Raw genomic sequence first — 22,014 nt, 5'->3', positions numbered from 1 at the left:
AAAATCCTACCCAGAAGATTTCCCCAGAAAATGCACCCTATAAACCATGCTCTTAAATGGTTTTCTTCTACAAGCGATACCCTAACCTAAAAGCTTTCTCCCTTCATACCCACAAAAAACCAACAAAACCTTGCATGCAACTACATGAATTATTTACCTAGGCTACAGTGAAAAAGAAATTCAAAACGTGCACAGTCAGGAGACTTACGGAGTATTCTGGTTGAGAAGGGGTCGTCTGGGTTGGGGCCTCGTCGGAGAAGCTGATTCCAAAGCCTCAAGGGAGCCCTTGCACCTGAACTTCTGGAACACTGGGAATGGTAACCGGAAGACAAAGAGGGTTTCTTGAGGGTGAGAAGAGAGAAGAATATGGGAGATTTGGAAAATTTTCAAATAAACGGGTAGCCCATGCGTAAGGTGGCCACCCCTTTTATATACGTGAAAGGCCACGTGAGGAGGGTCGTTGGATTTCCCTGATGTGGGATCCGAGGCTCTCCACTCGGAAGGCGAAACGACGGCTGAGTATAGGCTAGGCCATTTAATGCGGTTCTCGGAAGACGTACCGTCACCAACCATGATGTTCCACGTATTCGGCGCCTGCGTAAAAGGTGGAATATGGAGAGTCCATGGAGAAGCCTAAAAGCCCCTACTGTGGCCCTACACGACGTCGTGTACCACGAGCAGGGGCTTGGGGGGCAGATGTACGCCCTGATTTTCCAGCGGGCTATTAGCGAGCTGAGATATGGCCTAATTATATCAGCCACGTGGATACCCCATGACCGGAGCTTCCGTCGTCAGGTCCTGCCTCTTTAGCTCGAGGTAATCAAAAGGTTCGTCAAGATTACTCAAGGGCCGAGTCAGGACTATGAAGGCCGCAGGTCGAGAAGGCATCCAGCTCGGGGTACGAACTGGAGTTGGAAGCTATGACCTTTTATAAAGTCAACCACGTAATGTAAACGTGCATATATCAGACATCACGTGTTTGATATATCCCTGAATTATCGGACACGCAGCGTGAACGTGCATATTCAGACACCCACGACTGGGTTGGGCCGTGCGGCCCATTATCCCCCTTACCTGTTGATTAGACCACACTTCATTTGTCAGAGTTTAGGAATTAATCATGAATGTCACAGAATTGACATGATGGGTAAGAAGGTCACGGGATGACCCCCTTACCAACTTCCAGGTGCCCTCTCCTATAAATATGGAGACCCTGGGAGTTGCAAGGGGTTGGATCCTATTATGTAAAAAAGTATCCTGTAAAGAATACCAGAAATATAGCAATAATATTGGCTGGTGGAGTAGAATGATTTTAACCTTTGAACCACCTAAAAACGTAGTTGTGTCATCAGTCCATAAAAAGATCATTCATCTATTTCGGTTCATTATTAAGCACTAATCTCTTTCTCTTATTTTCTTAATTACATGTTGGCGAAGAACCGCGTCAACAGAGACCATCTTTCTTTTCTCTTATTAATTCTTGAATTGAAAGTTCCAACCAAACACAAATATTCAGGCTGCCTAGCTATCTATCTACCCACGTTTTTCTAAAGTTTTTAACTCTTATACCAAACATAGCCTAAACCTAAACGCTAATATTACTTTAGGACACCATAAAATTAATTGATTTTCAATGATTTTACTTTTTCTTAGTTTTTCCAAAATCCGAACACCTTGATAAATCACACAACATTTTCCACCTTTTATTTCTATTTTCTACCACCAAATATATGTATTTATTTATAACAGTTTTGGTATTGGGTTGAAGTTATTTTTGGCCCCTAACTCTTATGTTTTCCTAATATGATCTTTGATTTTTAAATTCAAATATTTCCGGATTCAATCATTTTATTATTGTTCACTCATTGGACGTGAGAGGAAATTCACATCAGAATTACCTAATTTATTCAAAACTAATAATTTATTTCAGCCATTTTCTTGTATAATTTTTTATCGATATGACTGAAAGTCTAACTTAAAATTTATAATGGCCAAAATAAGACAAGGATAATTTTATTAAAAAAAAATTATGTGATTTCTGAAAGATAAAAACAGCACATGCACTCATTCTGAATTGAAACATATTTATATAAATAAAAGTATTTGCCGATTATTAGAAAGAATCGGCCGTCTTTAGAGAAAGCTAGCATGATGAGCTGGTACAGGTACTTTGTGTTGTGATTAGTGCAGAGACAGATAAATACATTTATTTCTCCGATCGATTAAAAGTGATTTTACATAAATATATATATATATATATATATTTATATTCATATCATATGGAAGTAAGGAGTAACATTCAATTCTTTTCTTAAAAAAAATTCAATTCACAGTTGGAATTTTTGTCTCCTATATATATATATAAAATAATAATTGAATCATATAAAAATTTGAAAAAGATTATCGTATAAAACGAATTCATAGATGGCGAAAAACAATACAATTGACATGAGAATTTTAAGACCAAATAAGAAATCCAATAAGGACTCTTGGAAAAACTTGACATATTTTATAAGTACGAAATATGATTTACTTGAAATTTAAATAATTTCATCATCATTAATGACTTAAAAAAATGAGAATTATTAATGATTTAATATCCATATATATTTTACATTTAAAAGTGTTTTTACTCTAATTTTGTAACCATGATTTTAAAGTAGAGATCATTGAGTTTCAATGTTGTTGTTGGAAAATTTTGTTAACATGAAATAGGAGTCCTTTGAGTAAATTAATTTATTGTAAGACATTAAATAGTTATGGCTTAATTTGGTAACTATAAATTCGGTGCAATGAATTTTTCTCCTATCACCTGTCTCATTCTTTTTACCACATTATTATTAATGCATTACCAATTTATTATTTATTTTTCTAATCAAATTGGAGTGAGTTATATAACAATTCCAATCAAACTTGACCCAACTCTTCTATTTAAGGATTTTCTTTTTTACTTATATATAATTATATTTTTAATTAAATAATAGCATTTGTATAATAAAAAAATATAAATTACATACTTAATATTTTATCTGCGGAAAAAATATGTATTTATATTTGACACACTCAATTCGATCCATATAATTAGATAATTTCATTTATTTATTTATTTATTTATTTTGTACAGATTGCAAATTTCAAAATAATCTCAAATTTTCGTTAGGCGAATTGAACAACTTAATTGGTCAACTTGAATATTTACGAGTTTGTATTTTGGTGGTTGCGGTAAGCTTAGTTTCATTGTATTTAATACTAATTTCAAATGTTAAAACATCAAGTATTTAAATCCCTTAGACTAATATATATATATTTTTTTAAATCATCCCTTAGACTAAAATGCTTATTAAAATCGGTCCCCAGACTATAATTGCCTTCTTCCAAAATAATAACGATAACTGGCTATTTTTTTTTTAAAAAATTCACCTCTTTTTATTAATTAATTATTATCAAATATATAATTTTAATAGATTTACATGAATATCTTTATTACTTATTTAATGATAAAATGATCTTTTTCACACATACCCTTACGCACAAACTAAGCAATAAGTATGAAATAAAGTATAATTGTTAAAAGTTACATATTGTAATTTACTAAAAAAAAATTATAGGTTAAGTTTTTTTCAATTTTAATATAATTTAATCTTATTTTGAGCTTAAGGAAATAAAATAAATTTTTTAATTCTTTCAATATGGAAATGTATTAATTTTTTTATTTATTATTTTAATAATGTATTAATTTGGATCCGAGCGAGAGTCCGTAGTAGTAGTTCTAGTGGTCACTGGGCCCGGACTTGGTTTTTTGGTAATGCTTACAATCTGTTTGAATTAATGCTCAAATTAAAGAAGAGAAAGAATTAATGGCAACATAGACACTAGGTCGCAACAGCAAATTCACTACCTAAATTTCTTTTAGCTTGTTACAACATAGAACTTGGAAAGAAAAAAACATAAATGAAAGTAAGTAACAACCATAATAAAAACCTAATATTGTAGCCTTAATATCAATAAAGCCCAGACCAAGCCAAACCAAATCAACCCCTCCACAATCTCTCCTTTCTTTGTGGTGGGAAAATCAAGTTAAAACATGTGAAAAAACAAAAAGGAAACGGCCACACCATCAGCTGACACGTGGCAAAAAATTTAACGGTCCTTCTACCAACTCTGCCCCACCATTTTTTTTTTGTCTCAGTGCATGGGGCCTCTGTGCGCTCTTATAACGTCGTATTCACTCACAAGAGAGAGAGAGGAGAGGAGAGGAGAGAAGGCATATCGGTAGCTAAGGTGTTTTAGCAAGAAGGAGAGGCCAGGATTGATCACAAATCTAAAAAGAGGGCAAACAACCCCCCAAACACACCCTTATCCTATCTTCTTGAGAGGGCCTATTTTTCCTTTCGTCAAAGATTTTCTCATTCACTTTCTCTCCTCACTTCTACTTCTTCTATGCTTAGTATCTTATTCTCTCTGCAAATTAAGTATTACTCTCTTCTCTTGGATACCCACCTTTTCTTTTATCCCATATTATTCCTCAGATAATTCATATTCCTTATATTCTTTAAATAATAAAAAAAGCAAAAAAAGAAAAACCCCCTTTACTCCAAGAAGAGGGAATCAAAAGTGGAAGAAAATGGCTCCAAGGTCAGGTAGAGGTAAGACCAGCAAATCAAAAGCAGATAAGAAGAAAAAAGAAGAAAAAGGTTAGAAACTTTTCATGTCATCATCTTCCTAATGATTTTTCTATATATAGAATTAATTAAGACTTATTATTGTTAGTTAATTTATATTTTTCATGCTAATTTTTTTCTTTTTTGTGTATTGGGGTCAGTTGTTCCTACTGTCCTTGACATTACAGTGATAACCCCTTATGACAATCAAGTTGTTCTTAAGGTACTACTACTATTATATACTTTCTTTCTTATTCTTCTTCCCAACAAACTAAATAATATTTCATTTGGGAAAATAAACATTTTTTTAATAAATATGAATGAAGAAATATTGAGATATTTTGGTTGGTCATCATGAAATTATGTGAAGGGTATCTCTACTGACAAGATACTTGATGTAAGAAGGCTATTGGCTGTGAATGTAGAGACATGCCACCTCACCAACTATTCCCTCTCTCATGAGGTAATTAATTATTAGCTTAAAACTATTTTTTTTACTCCAAATTTCTTGGTTTGTGTATCAATTAAATTTGATTAAAGCAAATATTTACAGGTTAAAGGCCATAAGTTGAATGACAAAGTAGAAGTTGTTACTCTCAAGCCCTGTCTGATTAGACTGGTTGAAGGTAGGTGATGCTCCTTTGTATATTTCTATTTTATTTTGGGAATATGCCTAATAAAGTTAAAAAAAATATACTATTCAATTTTTAAACAAAATCAATGTTTCTCATGAGAAAAATCCAACAAATCAAACACACGAACTTTAATTATCTATATATTAAACAATTAATGACATATCTTGGAGTAGGACAAAACCCTTTTTTGTAACTTGATCAAAGATTTGAAATTTGATTCCTCCCTTCATTATTTTACTATTTACACATGAAAAATGCCTTCAATTTCCTTTATTTTAATCGTTAAAGTAAAGAAGATTATAGTACATAATTTACATTACATTACACATGTTCAGTTCTATAGGGTGTCCAACCTCATTTAATTTCGATAATAAATTTAACCATTTACATATTGCTGAATGAAATAATATTGGATATTATATGGTTCTTCTTCTCAGCAATAAAAATATATATGTATTTTTGGGCTCTCACTTATAGGGGAAAAAATGGTACTAGTGGTAGTTGCCATTTAAGCACACTCTCTCACACTGTTATAATCGCCGCGCGTGAGACAGCACATCAGACCCCATATTATTCGTAGTTAGCGGTGCCGTACATACAGGCTTAGAGAGATACCTCTTTAGAATCTCATGACATATGCCTGCTGGTGCTGCCTCGTCATATTTATGGCACACGTGTGCCACCTACAATCTTTTTTTTTCCTTCTATTTTTAAAATTGATTTGATGTTTTATTTTTTTTAATCACTACAAATAGACACTGATATATTTTCTTATGTATTTTAAATGATATTATTAGTTGGCTTTAATAATCGATTTGAATGCAAATATATTTGATTGTGAATCGTTTTATTATTATTTTAGGTAAATTATAACAATAATAATAATTCTTGTCCCCCTTGATTGTGGCAAAGAAAAGTAGATAGATTTTTCGCGCTTGGAAATCATTGAGCCATTATCACCACAGTTTGGCCTTTTTCTGCTTTAATACTTTTCCATTTAACTTTCGGAATTACAACTATGCCACTGTTTTGTTTTGGGAAAAGTTGAAAACTACTACTTTTAGTAGTAGTTAACTAAAATTAGACACTAAATATATTTAGTTGAATTTTACCTATTATTATCATGAGACTTCCCAAATTATCCTTATTTGAGTATATGGTTCTAAGTATTGTTGTAATGTATTATTGTGTATAGAAATGGTATAATGAGAATATTCATTATAAATTTGGGTATAAAAGTAAGAGGATTAATAAATGGGTAAAAATTAAAATGATTATTTAAAAGTGGGCACTTAGTCTAATTTCTTCGTTTCGTTTTGTTTTTTTGTTTTTTTTGATAGAGGACTATACGGAAGAAGCCCAAGCTGTGGCCCATATTCGACGGCTATTGGACCTTGTAGCCTGCACCACAAGGTTCACTAAGCCCAAGAGGTCTCCTTCAAGCCCAGATTCGAAGTCCAGAAAAAGCGTCAGTAGGCCCAACAACAAGAGCTCGGGCCCACCTAGATCGCCACCCTCGGAGCCGTCGGTTCCAGCGATCTCGGAGAGGTATGGGATGGCAGCCATACACCCAACGCCGAAGCTCTCCGAATTTTATGATTTCTTCTCTTTCTCTCACCTCTCTCCTCCCATACTGCGTGAGTTCTCTTCATTATTTTTTTATTTTTGAATAAAAAATGTCTGAATAAATAAATTAATAAATAAAGATATTGTTGTGTAGATTTGAGAAGATGTGAGACTATAGAAGAAAGGCGCGATGGTGACTATTTTCAAATTCAGGTGATCTTATATTATTGCACTTTAATTTATTTATTTTTTTGATGAAAATCTGTTAAATATGTATTTAAAGAAGAAAATATATATACAAATTTCAATTTGGCATTCATAAATAGTAAGATCAACTATGTAAAATATATACATATAATATTAAGAAGAAAAAAAAACACACACACAGGGTCCGTTAGTGTTTTTATATAAGTGAGTGGTTCGTGTTAATTGTCACATTTTCTCTACCTAAGAGAAATATACGACATGCATAAGTTGATAGCCAATCTTGAAATAGATCTTTAGCTCTGATAATGTGTTAAGATTTATTGAGTTTTATTTAAAAACTAATTGACAATCAGTGAAGTGATCATAGTTTTATAAATGTATTAAATGTGTTCGAATTTGCACGTGACCCACTTATATAATTTGTTACCAATAACAAAATAATCATTGATTTGGCTTTACAGGAACTGACTTCTGTTATGGAATTTTCAGATTAAAATATGCAACGGTAAGCAGATACAAGTGGTGGCATCAGTCAAAGGGTTTTATGCAGTGGGAAAGCAATTCCTACAAAGCCATTCTTTGGTTGATCTTCTCCAACAACTTAGCCAAGCTTTTCTCAACGTGTGTACTTTGATTCAAAATTATCATATCATTTGTGTACTCTACTTAGGTTCTTTATGGACATATGAATCTGTTTTCTTCTCTACTAATTAATGGGGTATGGATGGTCATATTGCAGTCATATGAATCCTTGATGAAGGCTTTTGTTGAACATAACAAGGTGACAATTTGGCACAAATGAGTTTGTTTTACTTGTCTAATTCTAGTTTTGTTCGCTTTGGGAGATTAACTGTTTGTGTGTTTTTGTTTCACTTCAGTTTGGTAATATTCCATATGGATTTCGAGCTAACACATGGCTTGTTCCACCATCATTTGCTGACTCTCCATCATCAACCTTCCAAGCCTTACCAACAGAAGATGATAATTGGGGTGGAAATGGGGGTGGTCAGGGAAGAAATGGTGAATATGATCATCAACCATGGGCAACTGATTTTGCCATATTGGCTAAACTTCCTTGCAAGACTGAGGATGAGAGGGTGGTCCGAGATCGCAAAACCTTTCTGCTACATAGTAAATTTGTCGATGTCTCAATCTTGAAAGCTACTGAAGCAATACGCAATTTGTTAGAATCCGATATGAGATCGAATGAGTCTTCAATTGTGTATGAGAATCGTATAGGGGACTTGTCCATTACTGTGAAACGTGACACAACAGAAGTGAGCTCAAATTTTCAAGTGAAAGTGAATGATGAAGTATCTGGTTTGTCTGCCAAGGAGTTTGCTCAGAGGAGTTTACTGAAGGGACTAACAGCAGATGAGAGCGTAGTAGTTCATGTAAGCACTTGTGCTCACTATTTATGATTTTCGATATAGCTTAAGTCCAAATAAATTGTGTGAAGCTTTGAAGTTTTATTTCTATAGTGATGATACATTATGATTGGGACTTTTTTCAGGATACTTCTTCCTTGGGCATTGTCACTGTCAGACATTGTGGATACAGTGCAACAGTTAAAGCTGTTGGTAATGTGAATAAGAGGAGGTTTGAGGCTCAAGAAATTGAAGTTGATGACCAACCAGACGGAGGAGCAAATGCTCTTAATATCAACAGGTTAAAACTATGCCCCTTTGTTATCCATTTTGTATGTGTGTGTGTGTTTTCAATTGTTAGTCTCAGGAAAGCTATTAAAAAATAGTGGTAAAGATTTCATGACAACGCACTACTTATATCAGTTGCATTGGAACACTTATTCAAAGTCATTTATGTTCGAGTTTTCGTATAATTTACAGCCTGAGAGCTCTGCTTCAAAAACCTACAGCTGAATCTTTGGGAAGTAGCCAGTCTGATTTGGATAATTCAGAAATTTCCATGACTCTGGTTAGAACTGTAATCAAAGAGAGCTTGAAAAGATCACAGGAAGAGCATGAAATTTCTGAAAGACCTATTAGATGGGAATTAGGTTCTTGTTGGGTGCAACATCTACAAAAGCAGGAAAATCAAACGGACAACGATTCAAAAAGTTCTGGGGTTGAGCCAGCTGTTAAAGGTCTTGGAAAGCAGTTTAAGTTGTTGAAGAAGAGAGATAAGAAACCAAGTGACACAACTAATAAGGAAGACTCTGATTCTTGCACTAGCAGTCTGGAAGCGGGAGAGGTAATGAATGGGGAGTTGAGCAGTGAAGAAGCATTGAAGAAACTAGTTTCAGAGGGTGCTTACTTGCGTCTGGAAGAATCTGGAACTGATCTTCATCAAAAGGTTTATGCAGCTTCTTGTTACTGTACTTTTTTTATAAAATAAATCTTTACTTGTATGTTTAGATGAATTAACCGTTCCACTTTGCTTCTTGCAACAGTCAATAGATGAACTTATCAAGATGGCACACAAATATTATGATGAAGTTGCTTTACCAAAGCTGGTAATCTTATGTTATTAGTGAGATTTTCTACTTGACATAAGTTTATAATGCTCTCTGCAAGTTTTATGAACTTAATCTTTTACTATATTAGGTAACAGACTTCGGGTCACTTGAGCTTTCTCCAGTTGATGGTCGTACACTGACTGACTTCATGCATTTGAGGGGACTGCAGATGCGGTCATTGGGTCGTGTGGTTAGTAACTTGAGATTTACGTTCAAAAGTTCAATTTTTTTTAAAAGTTTGTTGTTTAACACCACAGTATATAACAGGTGGAACTTGCAGACCAGCTTCCTCATATACAGTCACTTTGCATTCATGAGATGGTGACTCGAGCATTCAAGCATGTACTTAAAGCAGTTATTGCTTCTGTTCACAACCAATCAGACTTATCTGAAGCAATAGCCTCCTCTTTAAATTTTCTGCTTGGACATTCCGAGTCACAAGAAAATGATCAAAACCTGAATGATGATCATTCACTCAAGTTGCAGTGGTTGGAAGCATATCTTTCCAAAAAATTTGGTTGGAAACTAAAGGAAGAACTTCCCTACTTGAGGAAGTACTCGATTCTTCGAGGTCTTTGCCATAAGGTAAATCATCTTATTTGTTACTGTTATTACAGGTTTTAATGAGAACATAGTAATGATCTTAGATGTGCAATATTTTCCCAGGCTGGGTTGGAGTTGGTCCCTAGGGAATATGACATGGAAAGCCCAAACCCCTTCAGAAAATATGACATTGTTAGCTTGGTTCCCGTGTGTAAGGTGAGAGTTTGTTTCTCTGATAGAGCTAAATTTGATTAGATTGTATTATAATATAACCATTTATTTTTCCCTTTGTTATTTGATAAACAGCACGTAGCATGCTCTTCAGCTGATGGTCGAAATTTTCTAGAGTCGTCAAAAGTTGCTCTCGATAAAGGAAAGCTTGAGGATGCTGTTAATTATGGAACAAAGGTACCAACTCAACTGTCTTGTACATAGAAGCTATTTTTGACCCCAGAAATTAACTGTTTTACTCTCTTCTAACTTTGAAGGCTCTGACGAAGATGATAGCAGTTTGTGGTCCCAATCATCGTGCTACTGCTAGTGCTTACAGTCTGCTAGCAGTGGTTCTTTACCACACTGGGGATTTTAATCAGGTAACATACAATAGTGGTCTAGTACAATACCAGTGGTTCTCAACAAAGACGATAGCTCTTTTCTGATTACTATTGTTTGATGTGCTTTTTCTCCTTTTGTTTTACCATTCAGGCAACTGTATATCAGCAAAAGGCTTTAGATATTAATGAGAGGGAACTTGGACTAGACCACCCAGATACAATGAAAAGCTATGGGGATCTTTCAGTTTTCTATTATCGCCTTCAACATATTGAATTGGCTTTGAAGTAAGTAGGAATATCTAGTTGTCTAGTTCTTTATCTTCTTATATTTTAGTTTTCTCAACCATTTTCTTTCTCATGTTTTGGTAGCATAACTCACGTACATTGTTTTAGTTGTATTACCTTTTTCCTTTATTCTCTTGATTAAACTGTGCATTATTTGTAGGTATGTGAATCGAGCTTTATTCCTCCTCCATTTCACATGTGGACTATCTCACCCAAACACTGCAGCAACATACATTAATGTGGCTATGATGGAAGAGGGCATGGGGAACGTTCATGTTGCTCTGAGATACCTCCATGAAGCTCTCAAGTGCAACCAAAGACTATTAGGAGCAGACCACATACAGGTATTTCTCTCTCTTCCTCTCTCTCAAAATCCAAGTTTTATTGGTTCTCTAAATATTTATATCTTACTTTTTGTTTTCACCTTGCAGACTGCAGCTAGTTATCATGCCATAGCTATAGCTCTTTCATTGATGGAAGCATATTCCCTCAGTGTCCAACATGAGCAAACTACACTTAAAATACTTCAAGCCAAACTTGGGCCTGAAGATCTTCGTACTCAGGTAGTTCAATGTCTCTGTACTATTATCTATTCAGTTGTTTTATTGTGTTTTTTAATCCAAAGTAGTAATGTTTTGACCCTTTATTTTGTTGTTTTTGCAGGATGCAGCTGCGTGGCTTGAGTATTTTGAATCGAAAGCTTTAGAGCAACAAGAGGCAGCTAGAAATGGAACCCCAAAGCCAGATGCCTTAATTGCAAGCAAGGGTCATCTTAGGTAGTAAATATGGTATTCCCATATTAACTTGCTTTCCAAGTAATTCTTAACTTGCCCTGAAACCTTAACCTTTTAACCTATTTTTGCAGTGTATCAGATCTGCTGGATTACATAAGTCCTGATCAAGATTCTAAAGGAAGTGACGCACAGAAGAGGCAAAGAAGAGCAAAGGTACATTGCTTCACCTGAGAACACAATTTATTTGTTAAAGTTTGGTATGAGGTATGATTCAGTTCTGGTCTTCTATAAATTTTCAGGTACTGCAGGTTGGTGATAAAGTCAGCGAAGAACTTCAAGTGCCAATAGCAAACGATGACACACCAAATGATGTAGTGGATAATAGCCTAGAGAGAGAGGATGATATAAAAGTAAGCTCAGTTAGCACGCCTCCTCCTCAAGAACAAGAAGAAAATGAAGATACTTCTAGATACGGGTTGACAGTGACTAGCGAAGTTGTGGAAGAAACAACTTCAGATGAAGGGTGGCAAGAAGCAAGTTCAAAGAGCCGTTCAGGGAACACTTCTACCGGTCGAAAGTTTGGACGTAAAAAACCAGTTCTTTCAAAGCTTAAGTTACAGAATGAACATTCAAACTCTAGAGAAAATAGAAATGGGAGGGTCATCAATTCACCGTCACAGAATTTGACTCCCAAGCCTACTATTCCTACTGAGTTTCCTTCACAGAAACAGACTAGGGTTCGTAGCTTGAGTTTTACTGGGGATGACTCAGTTAAACAGCAGGTAAGAGCTTCTGTTTCTAAAGTTTCCCCCTCACCAACCACTCATAGTACCATGGCTTCAAAATCTCTATCTTATAAGGAAGTAGCTTTGGCACCACCTGGCACGGTTCTAAAGCCAGTACTTGATAAAGAAGAAGAGATGATTGTTGAGAAACCAGAAATCAAAACACCTAGTGTTCTTCCACCAGAGACGCCACAGATTGAAGAAAGTAAAAGCAACTCTGTAGTTGAAGAAATCACAAAGAGTGAAGCAGAAGAAACTATTGCGAGTGAGACTCATAGGGATAATACTGGACAAGAACTTGAAGATGAAAAATCTAAAGATAAAAATGGAAGCAAACTTTCTGCATCAGCAGAGCCATTCAAGCCAGGACCAATAACCATGTCTCACCCTTTAAGTTCAGTAGCTGCCACAAGTGTTTATGACGTGAGAGCCAGTCAAGAAATGCTTGCAGAGCCGGTAGTTTCCCCTGTGGCTGCTAGAGTTCCTTGCGGACCGAGGTCACCATTGTATTACAGAACCAACTATTCTTTCCACATGAGAAGAGATTTTCTTAAGTTTCCAAATCCCACATTGGAAAGAAATGGATCAGGGCCTCAAAGAATCATGAACCCTAATGCACCTGAGTTTGTTCCCAGAAGGACATCATGGCAAATTGACCCTGTTATTGCAAATGGAGGGGTCCCAACTGATTCAGATTCATTAGAAATTACTGTGCAAGAGGCTGTGAAATCCAATGGTGATACTACTAAAGAGAGTGGTAAGAAGACAATCTCTGAGTCTGAAAAGTCAGAGCTTGCCAGGCAGATTCTGCTTAGCTTCATTGTGAAGTCTGTCCAACATAATATGGACTCTCCAGGTGAGTCTGGAAACAGTGGGAAGAAAAAATTTCAGCAGCACTCAGATGCCATAGAAAACGACAGTGCCATTATAAAGATTCAGTATGGAAATGAAGAGAAGAAGTCAAACGACATGATTTATGAATCAAGTGATTCTTCTGAGGCTCAGAAAGTAGTTGATGTAAGTAAGAAAAACGGGGATGGTGAAGGATTTATAGTAGTGACAAAGAGAAGGAAAAACAAGCAACAGTTCCCAAATGGGGTGAATGGTTTGTACAATCAAACATCGATATGTGCTTCTGTTCGTTGAAAATATAGATAATAGCGAGTAATGAGAGTTTTTTCTCTTCTTTTTTTTACCAATAAAGCTTTCGGCATGTAAGTTCTCACTTTTTGACAATGTAAAAAGTCTGACAATAGAGGAATTTTCAAGTCTCCAGTCTTTTGCATTCCATTGATTTGGTTTGGGTCATAATAAATTTGGTCTTCATCTTCTTTTATTTTGTTTGGAGACTTTTTTTTTATAATAAAATGCTATGATTTTCCATGAGTAATTCTCTTTCTCTGCTCTTGTATACTCTTTTTTTGATGGAATATCTTATTGGCAGATGACCGATTCTAGTGTAATCTACCTATCTATTTTTATGAAATCTAGTCTTTGTATTTTGAATTTATTTGAATATGTATGTTAATTTGGTATTCCTTGTTTATAGGATTGAATGTAGAAGTTAGTTTAGACTTAAGTTATGTGTACGTATGTACATACTATTGAAATAAATAAATGAAAATCAGTTTTCCACAAATTAATTACTGTCATTGATAAAATTAATGAGCTATAAATATAAAGTTGGCTTTTTATATCAATGTAACAACATATAGCTTAAACTTTTTTTTTTAGAATAAACATATAGCTTAAACTTGGTAATATAACTTATTAAAAAAAAAACTTGGTGATATAACAGTCCTTCAATAACACCTCTTTTGTTTGTGTAGTTTCCCAAAACGACAACAACTTTCTATTAGTAAATATATATTTTTTCAAAAACACCCATTTACATAATTAAAAAAAAAAAAAGCATTTTCACCCTTTTCATATCTTTCATAAGTAAAGTGAAATGCCCAACTATGAATAATAAAAAGTAAATAAAAAAAAAGAAAAATCTCTAACCCAACTGGCATTAATTCATTCACATTATAAAATTAAATTAAAATAGATAATTAAAAAAAATTAACAATTGTTTAGAGAGTAATCTAACTAAGAAGTAGAAGATGAATTAGTGTGATTATCTCTAGGAGAAGAGAGAGGAAACAAAGTCAAGAGCTCAGGGGGGTCGGATCCTCTCGGCGTACTCAACGGGCTCCGGTGTAAATAAAACCCTTTTCCGGAGATCGCTCTCTCCTCCTCCTCCTCCTCCATGCACGACGGCGAAACCGGCGTTCTCGGACTCCCACGCGCCAAGAATTCAAAAGGAGAAACCGGCGAAACCATCACCATATGATCGCCGCCGAGCCCAGAAAGGGCCCCACTTCTGTGTCGGCCCAAAGAGCCAGTATAACAAGAAGAGGGTGAAAGCGAAACGCCGGTGGTGGTGGTGGAGGTGAGGTTGAGCTCTAGCTTCTTAGTGGTCTGTCTCCGTTCGTGGAGCTTGAAAGCGGGTCTTCGGGGCCCCATATCGGACGGGACTGCGGGTTTGGGGTTGGTGAAACGGGAAGGGAGGCTGAGTGGGAGTTTTTGAGCCGATGGGTCGTCTGGAGCTCCGGTTAGCTTTTGAACCACCGCTCGGAACGTTGATGGATCGGCTTGGACGAAGGTGGTGTTGGGTGAAACCGGGTCGGATCCATATGTGGGCGAGTTCATGTTGATGAAGATGATAATAACAGAGAGAGAGAACTGAACTGAGGTAATGAGAGAGGAACCACAACATAAGCGGGAAATGAGACCTTTTTATTGTTGCAATTATGGATTATGCATTTATTTTTTAAAAAAATAATAAATTATTATTATTGATATTTATATGAGTTTTCTTGGAGTGTTTTGGTACTTTATTGAGTCATGTGTGTGGGTGTGGACTTGTCAGATATACGGCGGAAGAGAGTAAAGTAAATAAATAAATAAAATAAAGAGAGAGGGAAAGGTGATAGAAATTGATGAGTGCCGTTTCAAACACACTTGCTTTGTTCATTTGATTCTCAAAACTTTACGCGTTAAAATTTTAACATAATAGTCAAACATTGTCTCTTTCCTTTATTCTCTCAACTTAATTAATTTTACAATTTATTTTATAAAAGTAAAGATTAGAGATACTCACAATTACAAATCATATCCAAAATTATGAGTCATTAGTTGTTACTTGTTTCTCTAAAGTCACGGGTGATTTTTGGTTATGTAATAATTAGTGGGAGTGGAAAAGGAGAGTTTTACCCAAGGGTAAATAATGATGAAAAATGGGATTGAAAATTCGAAAGAAAAAAAAAAGAAAGAAAAGAGTAGTGATGATTGGTAAATGAAGAAGATTTGAGGTAAAGAATAGAATAGAGATAGATTGATAGATGGGCTGGCTGGCTGGCAATGACTAATACATGCTACTACGGCAATGAATGATGAGTCATGCGATGCGATGAGGGGTTATTGAAACAAGAAACGAGACACTGTCCTATTATACTGACTATAGTCTGTTTTGGTCAGACTCCTCTCTCACATTTATTCTTTTTATTGTTTTTTTTTCTTTTGTTTTGTTTGTTTGCGTGAAGGGATTGCACTTTGACATTAGCTAAAGAAAGTGTTCAGTGTTACAGTGTTTGCTTGCACAGTCTCTCTCTTGAGCTGAAATAATGCACTTTTTGGCTGCTTCTTGCTTTGCTTTGTACACTAGTTTGTTTGCTTTACTCTTCTTTTTCTTTTTTTCTTTCTTTCTTTTTGAGGAGTTTTGGATTGCTTTAATGTGTTGGTTTTGTTTCTCTCTCCTTTTTGACATTTTGTGTAAGTAAATTACTTCTTGTATTATTTGGTTACTCTCTCTCTCTCTCCTTTTTGACATTTTGTGTGAGTAAATTACTTCTTGTGTTCTTTAGTTATGCCCTCGTACCCCCATTTTCAGCCCTTTTTTTCCTTTTACTTTTTGGTACTCTTTCTTTGCTATTTCCACCATCTTTCCCTCCCTTCTACCAATTTCTCTTTCACGAAATAAAAGCCAAAAGGGTAACTAAGTCTTACTCAATCTATTTTCTTCAAATTGACACACTAATTTTGATTTATGATTATTATTTTACACCATATGATACCAAAAATCAATGCCTAACCTAATCTAGTTTTGGTGGCATATAGAATTTTTCCTTCACTTCTTGCCTAGTGGAGAAGCTTAGTAAAAATTTGACCTTTACTATATCTTCTTTCTCTTTTCCAATTATAGATACAGAAATCTATAGTGAATTGCCTAACAAAGCCAAAATACACCTCTACATCATGAATATAAGACTTTGACTTGTAAGAAGCTTTTATTACTAATGCATACATGTCAAAGGTGTAACTTTTCTTTCATCATTAAATTCTATTATATTTGTAAAAAGGGTGGAGAAAGAAGAGAAAAGAAAATACAAATAGATAGTGCAAAAGGGTTAAAAAATAAGACTAAGAAGAATAACAGTTGCCCATCTAATATTTCAAGAGTTAGGAAAGGTGCATTATATATATTGCTTTTACTTTTTACTAAATTCAGTACTGATGCCCAAACCAAAAGTTTTTTATTTATTTTAAACAAGAATAATATATGCTGTCTTTTGTAGCCTAAAATTCCCCTTAGAGAGTTTTCTCCACTAAGAATAATATAAGGAGTCAGCCTCTTAACCTAAGTCATTAAGCACTCACCAATCACATGCCTAACTTGTACAAAGTGATCACCATTTGATGGTTGAGAGTAAAGAATGGTCCACTCTTATGTCATCATTCTCAGCATCCAACAATTTTTTGTATACCTTTTTTTAAAAAAAATATTTTAAATTTGGAATAGTCAAAAAAGATAACTTACAAGAATGTCATGTGTTAAGTGTTTTGGATACCTTGAAAGCAATGGAAGATGCCAAGGGAACACTCAATCATGTCACTGTTTTATGTGGAGAACAATATCATTACCAAAAGCTGAGTTGAGCTTTAACTAACTAGGGTTGAGCTTTAACAAACTAAGATTAATTTATTATGTTTTAAACTACCAAACTAACCCACTTAATTAATTAAAGTTCTTGCATGTTTACAACATTAATTATTTATTAATGTACTCAATAGATGAGATGAGATGAGATGAGATTGTGAGGTTTCAACAAGTCCCTTAGTGGATGACTACTTTTTTTAGAGTCATGGGGACAAGTTATTAGTTATGGGTCTTTACTAATAGATGAAAAAACATCATAGTTGTCTGAAACTTAGAGGGATTGTTGAAAATGAAAGCTTGACTTTTAAGAATAAGCCAACAAAGTTTACTTATTGTACTTGAAATTTTTTCTCCTTTTAAATGATTTTTAAGTAAAAAACCAAGTGGAAAAGTTGATGAGCCAAAGAGGATTTTATCTCATATTTTCTTGAAAAAGTGTGGGAAATTGCCTCTATATGAGTTTCTTTAGACTCAAATGACATTTTAACCCCTTCTAGAATGATTTTATTAGAAAGAGGCAAAACAAAAAAGATTTGAATCCATTCGTGAAGGATTAATTGTTGACTTTTTTGTTTTTCCCTCGAAGGAAATTTTGTGGATTTTCATTATTTTTTTCTTCGAAGAGCAATGAAGAAAAGTGATATTTTGTGAACTTTAATGAATAGTTGTTGGAGGGAAATATAGTCAAGTAACATGGAACGTGAGAAAGAGACATTAATTAAATTGATTATGGTATTAATTACTAACCATATGATAGAGTAGATATTTAGGCTTTAGGGTATACCGAGGTGTTTAGTGATCAGCAAAAAGTGTATATATCGAAGTAAGATTTTTACTTGGAGAAGGAATATCTTATCTTGTAATGAAAGCTAAAAAATAATTAACTCTAAGGGCCCATTTGGACCGTTGGTCTAGACCAAGGAATTGGACAAATTTGTCTAATCCTATGTTTGTACAATTTCTGAGGTAATGTTGAACAGGATAATTATGTCATATACTTTCCCTTAGTCCCTTGTCCTACCCTTTCCCTTAGTCCCTTGTACGAGGGATTATATTAACCCATCTTTTTAGTAGGATAGTTTAGTCCCACACCATAGAATTATTTTGTTTACAACTAGTTTTTTTTAATATATATAATAAATGATCAAAAAGATAATCTTAATAATAATAATTTTTGTTTTAAAAAAATTAATAATAATAATTTTATCTACCGTTATTTTGAAATATTTAAAAAAAAATCTTATTTATTATAATTGTTTTTTTATAACATTTAAATCGAAATTTTAAATTTTAAATTATATATACTATTAACATTTTTCTTAAATAGTATTTAATTTTATGAATTATTCTGTTTATTGAAAATTATTTAATTTATTTATTTTATTAAATATTTTATACTACTTATTTTAATAAAATTATAAATTTATTAAAAAATTATTTTATTTTTTATTTAGTCTTGCACTACACCAAACACAATGTAGTACTAAGATAATTTAGTCTAGTCCAATACAGTCCAAACCTAACTAATAATTCAGTCCAGTCCTACATTCCAAACAAGCCCTAAAGGAATTATTTGATATGATATGTAACGAAATAATAAAAGTAGTAGGTAAGACCAAATATAAACCGAAGACAATTTGAGCAAAGAAACTAAATTGTTACGTGAAAAAAGAGAAACATAATTAAAGGTTAGAAGGAACCACAAATAAAAAAGAGAAAGATTGAAATTGAGGAAATTACATTTTATCTGAGATTTTTAATAGAGTAAGTTATTCTATGATTTTTTTTTAAGAATTTTCACTTTTATGTGATTATTTTTCTTTATTTTTGTATCAAATTTGGTTTATGTCATAGTTTTACTCTTAATCAAGTTTTATTAATTTGGAAGGGTATGCTTGAAATTTGATTATTATTTTTTTTAGCTAATTTGTTTTTTATACAGCTAATTTTAAATTAATTTTTTCTTTGGTTGTTTTGCAATTTTTTTTCTTTTTTTTTTTTAATATGAATTGTGTTTATTATTATTATTTATTTATTATAAACATTTTTTTTTCTTTTTTTTAGATTGTACGTTTCTTTTTTCAAATCATGTGTAAGGTAATCAGTTACTTGATTAATATTTGACAATTATGTAAAAGAAAATCATAGAGCTAGGTTAAATAACATGTACCAAGAGGGATAACCAGTTACCCTGAGAGGAGTAATCTTCTGCCATAAAAGGGGTAACCAGTGACAATAAGAGGGGTGACGGTTACTCATATTAAATATGAAAAAAAACATCAAATTTGAAGGAAAAAGATAAAGAACACTTCATTAAAAAAAAGTAACTATTATTTTAGTAATATAGGTAACCAATTACCATAAAGAACCCAAAAATATATACACACATCAGAATGTGAAGGTAATCAATTACCCCCAGAAATATACACACAAAGAACAGGAAGGTAACCAACTACCCCTAAAAATATACACACAAAGAACGGGAAGGTAACTAGTTACCCCATAAATATATACACATAAAGAACGGGAATGTAACCAGTTACCACATACCTAAAGATAGAAAAAACAAATCAAATCCACCCCCTTTCTTTCTCTCTCTCTCTCTCTCTCTCATCTTCTTTTCTTCTCTCACCAAGAACCCTAGTTGTCACCTGCCTTTCTGCTGCCTAGGTTCGTGTCTAGGCCACCTCCCTGCATCAACTCCAACCACGAACCACCTTTCTCCCTCACCTCCGACCACCGCCAAAGCCCCTTATCCCCTGCACGCGAGCGCGCATCGACACCCTGCCCAGAGCTGGAGGTGGTTCGTCGTGGAGATGGTGGTGTCACGCTTGGGCCCACGCTCAGATGGGGCTCTCAAACGGAGCTGGGGTCTCAGACAGATGGGGCTCAGGCGAAGCTAGGGTCCCGAACGGTTGAAGCTGGGCTGGTATTTTGGGATGGGTTTCACGAAGATGCGCACCTAAGGTGAATCGTAGGTGGTGAGGGTGGGTGTCCGGAGATGATGTGAAGATGGTGAGGCAGGCAAGTAGAAGACAAGTGAGGTGGCGGCTTGGGCAAAAGGATAGATAAGAGAGATATGAGAGAAAGAGAGATATGAGAGAAAGAGAGAATTGTGCGGTTGGGTTTGGAGAGATAAATGGTTTATGTGGCTGAGGTTTGAGAGAGAGAATAATTGAATGCTACAATAATACATTTGTTTGGCTGATGTACTTTGGTTTTAAATTTAGTTTCCATGTTTTAGTTAGTTAGTAATTATGTTTCTCACACTTTAATTTTTTTTTTAATAAATTTTCTCATACAAATTAAGAAAAGTACAATTCTCATATTTTTGCACAGTAACAACATAAAAGTCATATTTTTTTTATAAATGCTCTTAAAAATATAGGGACTCGATTTTGTCATGTGAGGAGATGCATTTTGTTTATTTCAAATCAATCCAATAAAAATAAACTAAATTAAATAAAGTCAGTGTATATTAAATCTTAATCTAAATATATAAAACAATATACCGAGTATATAAATAAATTTACAACAAAAAAAACTAAATAAAAAAAACCAGAGTCTATTAAATCGTAAGTTAAGTACATAAAACACAATATATCATACAAGTGTACAAAACAAAAAAACAAAAAAAATTTACGTTTATTTATTACATTTTTATGTATATGTGGGATATTAATTAGGAATCCTATTTTTGTAATAAAAAAATTGTATTTTTGAAAAGAAAAAAAAACCTTTCAGAACAGTATAAAAGTTATAAAAAACATAAAAAAATTTATTAATAATAAGCATTTTTTAATGGACAAAAATCCGCTACTTAAAAACCATATCAAGGGGACCAAGAACCTGATAATCTAATACCCCATTCAACATCTGACATGGAAGTATTCATTTTTTATTATTATTATTATTAAGATTTTTGTTTAAATACACTTTTTTTTTTTGTTTTTTAAAACATTTTTACTGTTTTTATTTTTTTTTCTTAAAAAATACACACTTAAGTTTTAAAAAATAAGATTTTCAAAGTTTTTTAATTACAAAAATACTGTTGTTAAAAAAAACAGTTAAAAAGCAACTTAAAAATAACTCGACCAACAAAAAAAACTAAAAATAACAAAAATAATATATATATCAGAACAAATAAACATAAAAAGAAACCTAAAAACAACTTGAAAATAAAAAAAAATGGTAAAAATGTAAAAAAAAATTCTTAAAAATGTAAAATTAAAAAAAAAATATTATTTGACCATAAAAACATAATTTTTTAGCAAAAATTAATATTTTATGTAAAAATCTCTTATTATTATTATTATGACATTTAAAATGTTACAATAATCACTATCTTAAAATATAGTCCATACCACAAAAAAAAGGAGTACTTATTTCTCATATGGCCCAAGAAGAGCTATTGGACTTGTGAAAAGGAAGAATGAAAAGGCCATGTCTTAACAATAAGCCCAGCAAGCAATATCATATAAAAATTCATTTCTGGAGAGCTTTATTTGCTAACATATACAAATTTGAGTGTCTATCAATATCGTATCATATAAATACACATTGATGCTCTCGGACAAAAACGACAGC

At 33.5% G+C, this 22,014-nt stretch overlaps 2 protein-coding genes across 2 annotated transcripts; one reads left to right on the top strand and one right to left on the bottom strand.

The window, feature by feature from the left end:
• Positions 1 to 4,112: 4,112 nt before the first annotated feature.
• On the top strand, positions 4,113 to 13,782 carry LOC133796425 (protein REDUCED CHLOROPLAST COVERAGE 3). The gene is made up of 23 exons (XM_062233923.1): positions 4,113 to 4,694; positions 4,823 to 4,884; positions 5,032 to 5,124; positions 5,215 to 5,287; positions 6,637 to 6,933; positions 7,017 to 7,075; positions 7,559 to 7,690; positions 7,809 to 7,850; positions 7,948 to 8,463; positions 8,583 to 8,737; positions 8,917 to 9,382; positions 9,480 to 9,542; positions 9,634 to 9,735; positions 9,813 to 10,130; positions 10,212 to 10,304; positions 10,395 to 10,496; positions 10,577 to 10,681; positions 10,794 to 10,927; positions 11,088 to 11,271; positions 11,359 to 11,490; positions 11,591 to 11,703; positions 11,793 to 11,874; positions 11,961 to 13,782. Exons 1-23 carry the CDS (start codon positions 4,625 to 4,627, stop codon positions 13,590 to 13,592), a joined length of 5,025 nt encoding a protein of 1,674 aa, XP_062089907.1. The 5' UTR covers positions 4,113 to 4,624; the 3' UTR covers positions 13,593 to 13,782.
• Positions 13,783 to 14,446: 664 nt separating this feature from the next.
• Positions 14,447 to 15,219, bottom strand: LOC133796424 (VQ motif-containing protein 11). Its single transcript, XM_062233922.1, has one exon. It carries the CDS (start codon positions 15,138 to 15,140, stop codon positions 14,538 to 14,540), a length of 603 nt encoding a protein of 200 aa, XP_062089906.1. The 5' UTR covers positions 15,141 to 15,219; the 3' UTR covers positions 14,447 to 14,537.
• Positions 15,220 to 22,014: the final 6,795 nt, after the last annotated feature.

The sequence above is a fragment of the Humulus lupulus genome, chromosome 8, assembly GCF_963169125.1.
Source record: "Humulus lupulus chromosome 8, drHumLupu1.1, whole genome shotgun sequence".
NCBI classification, from domain to species: domain Eukaryota; kingdom Viridiplantae; phylum Streptophyta; class Magnoliopsida; order Rosales; family Cannabaceae; genus Humulus; species Humulus lupulus.
This window is presented reverse-complemented; position numbering and strand designations above follow the sequence as displayed.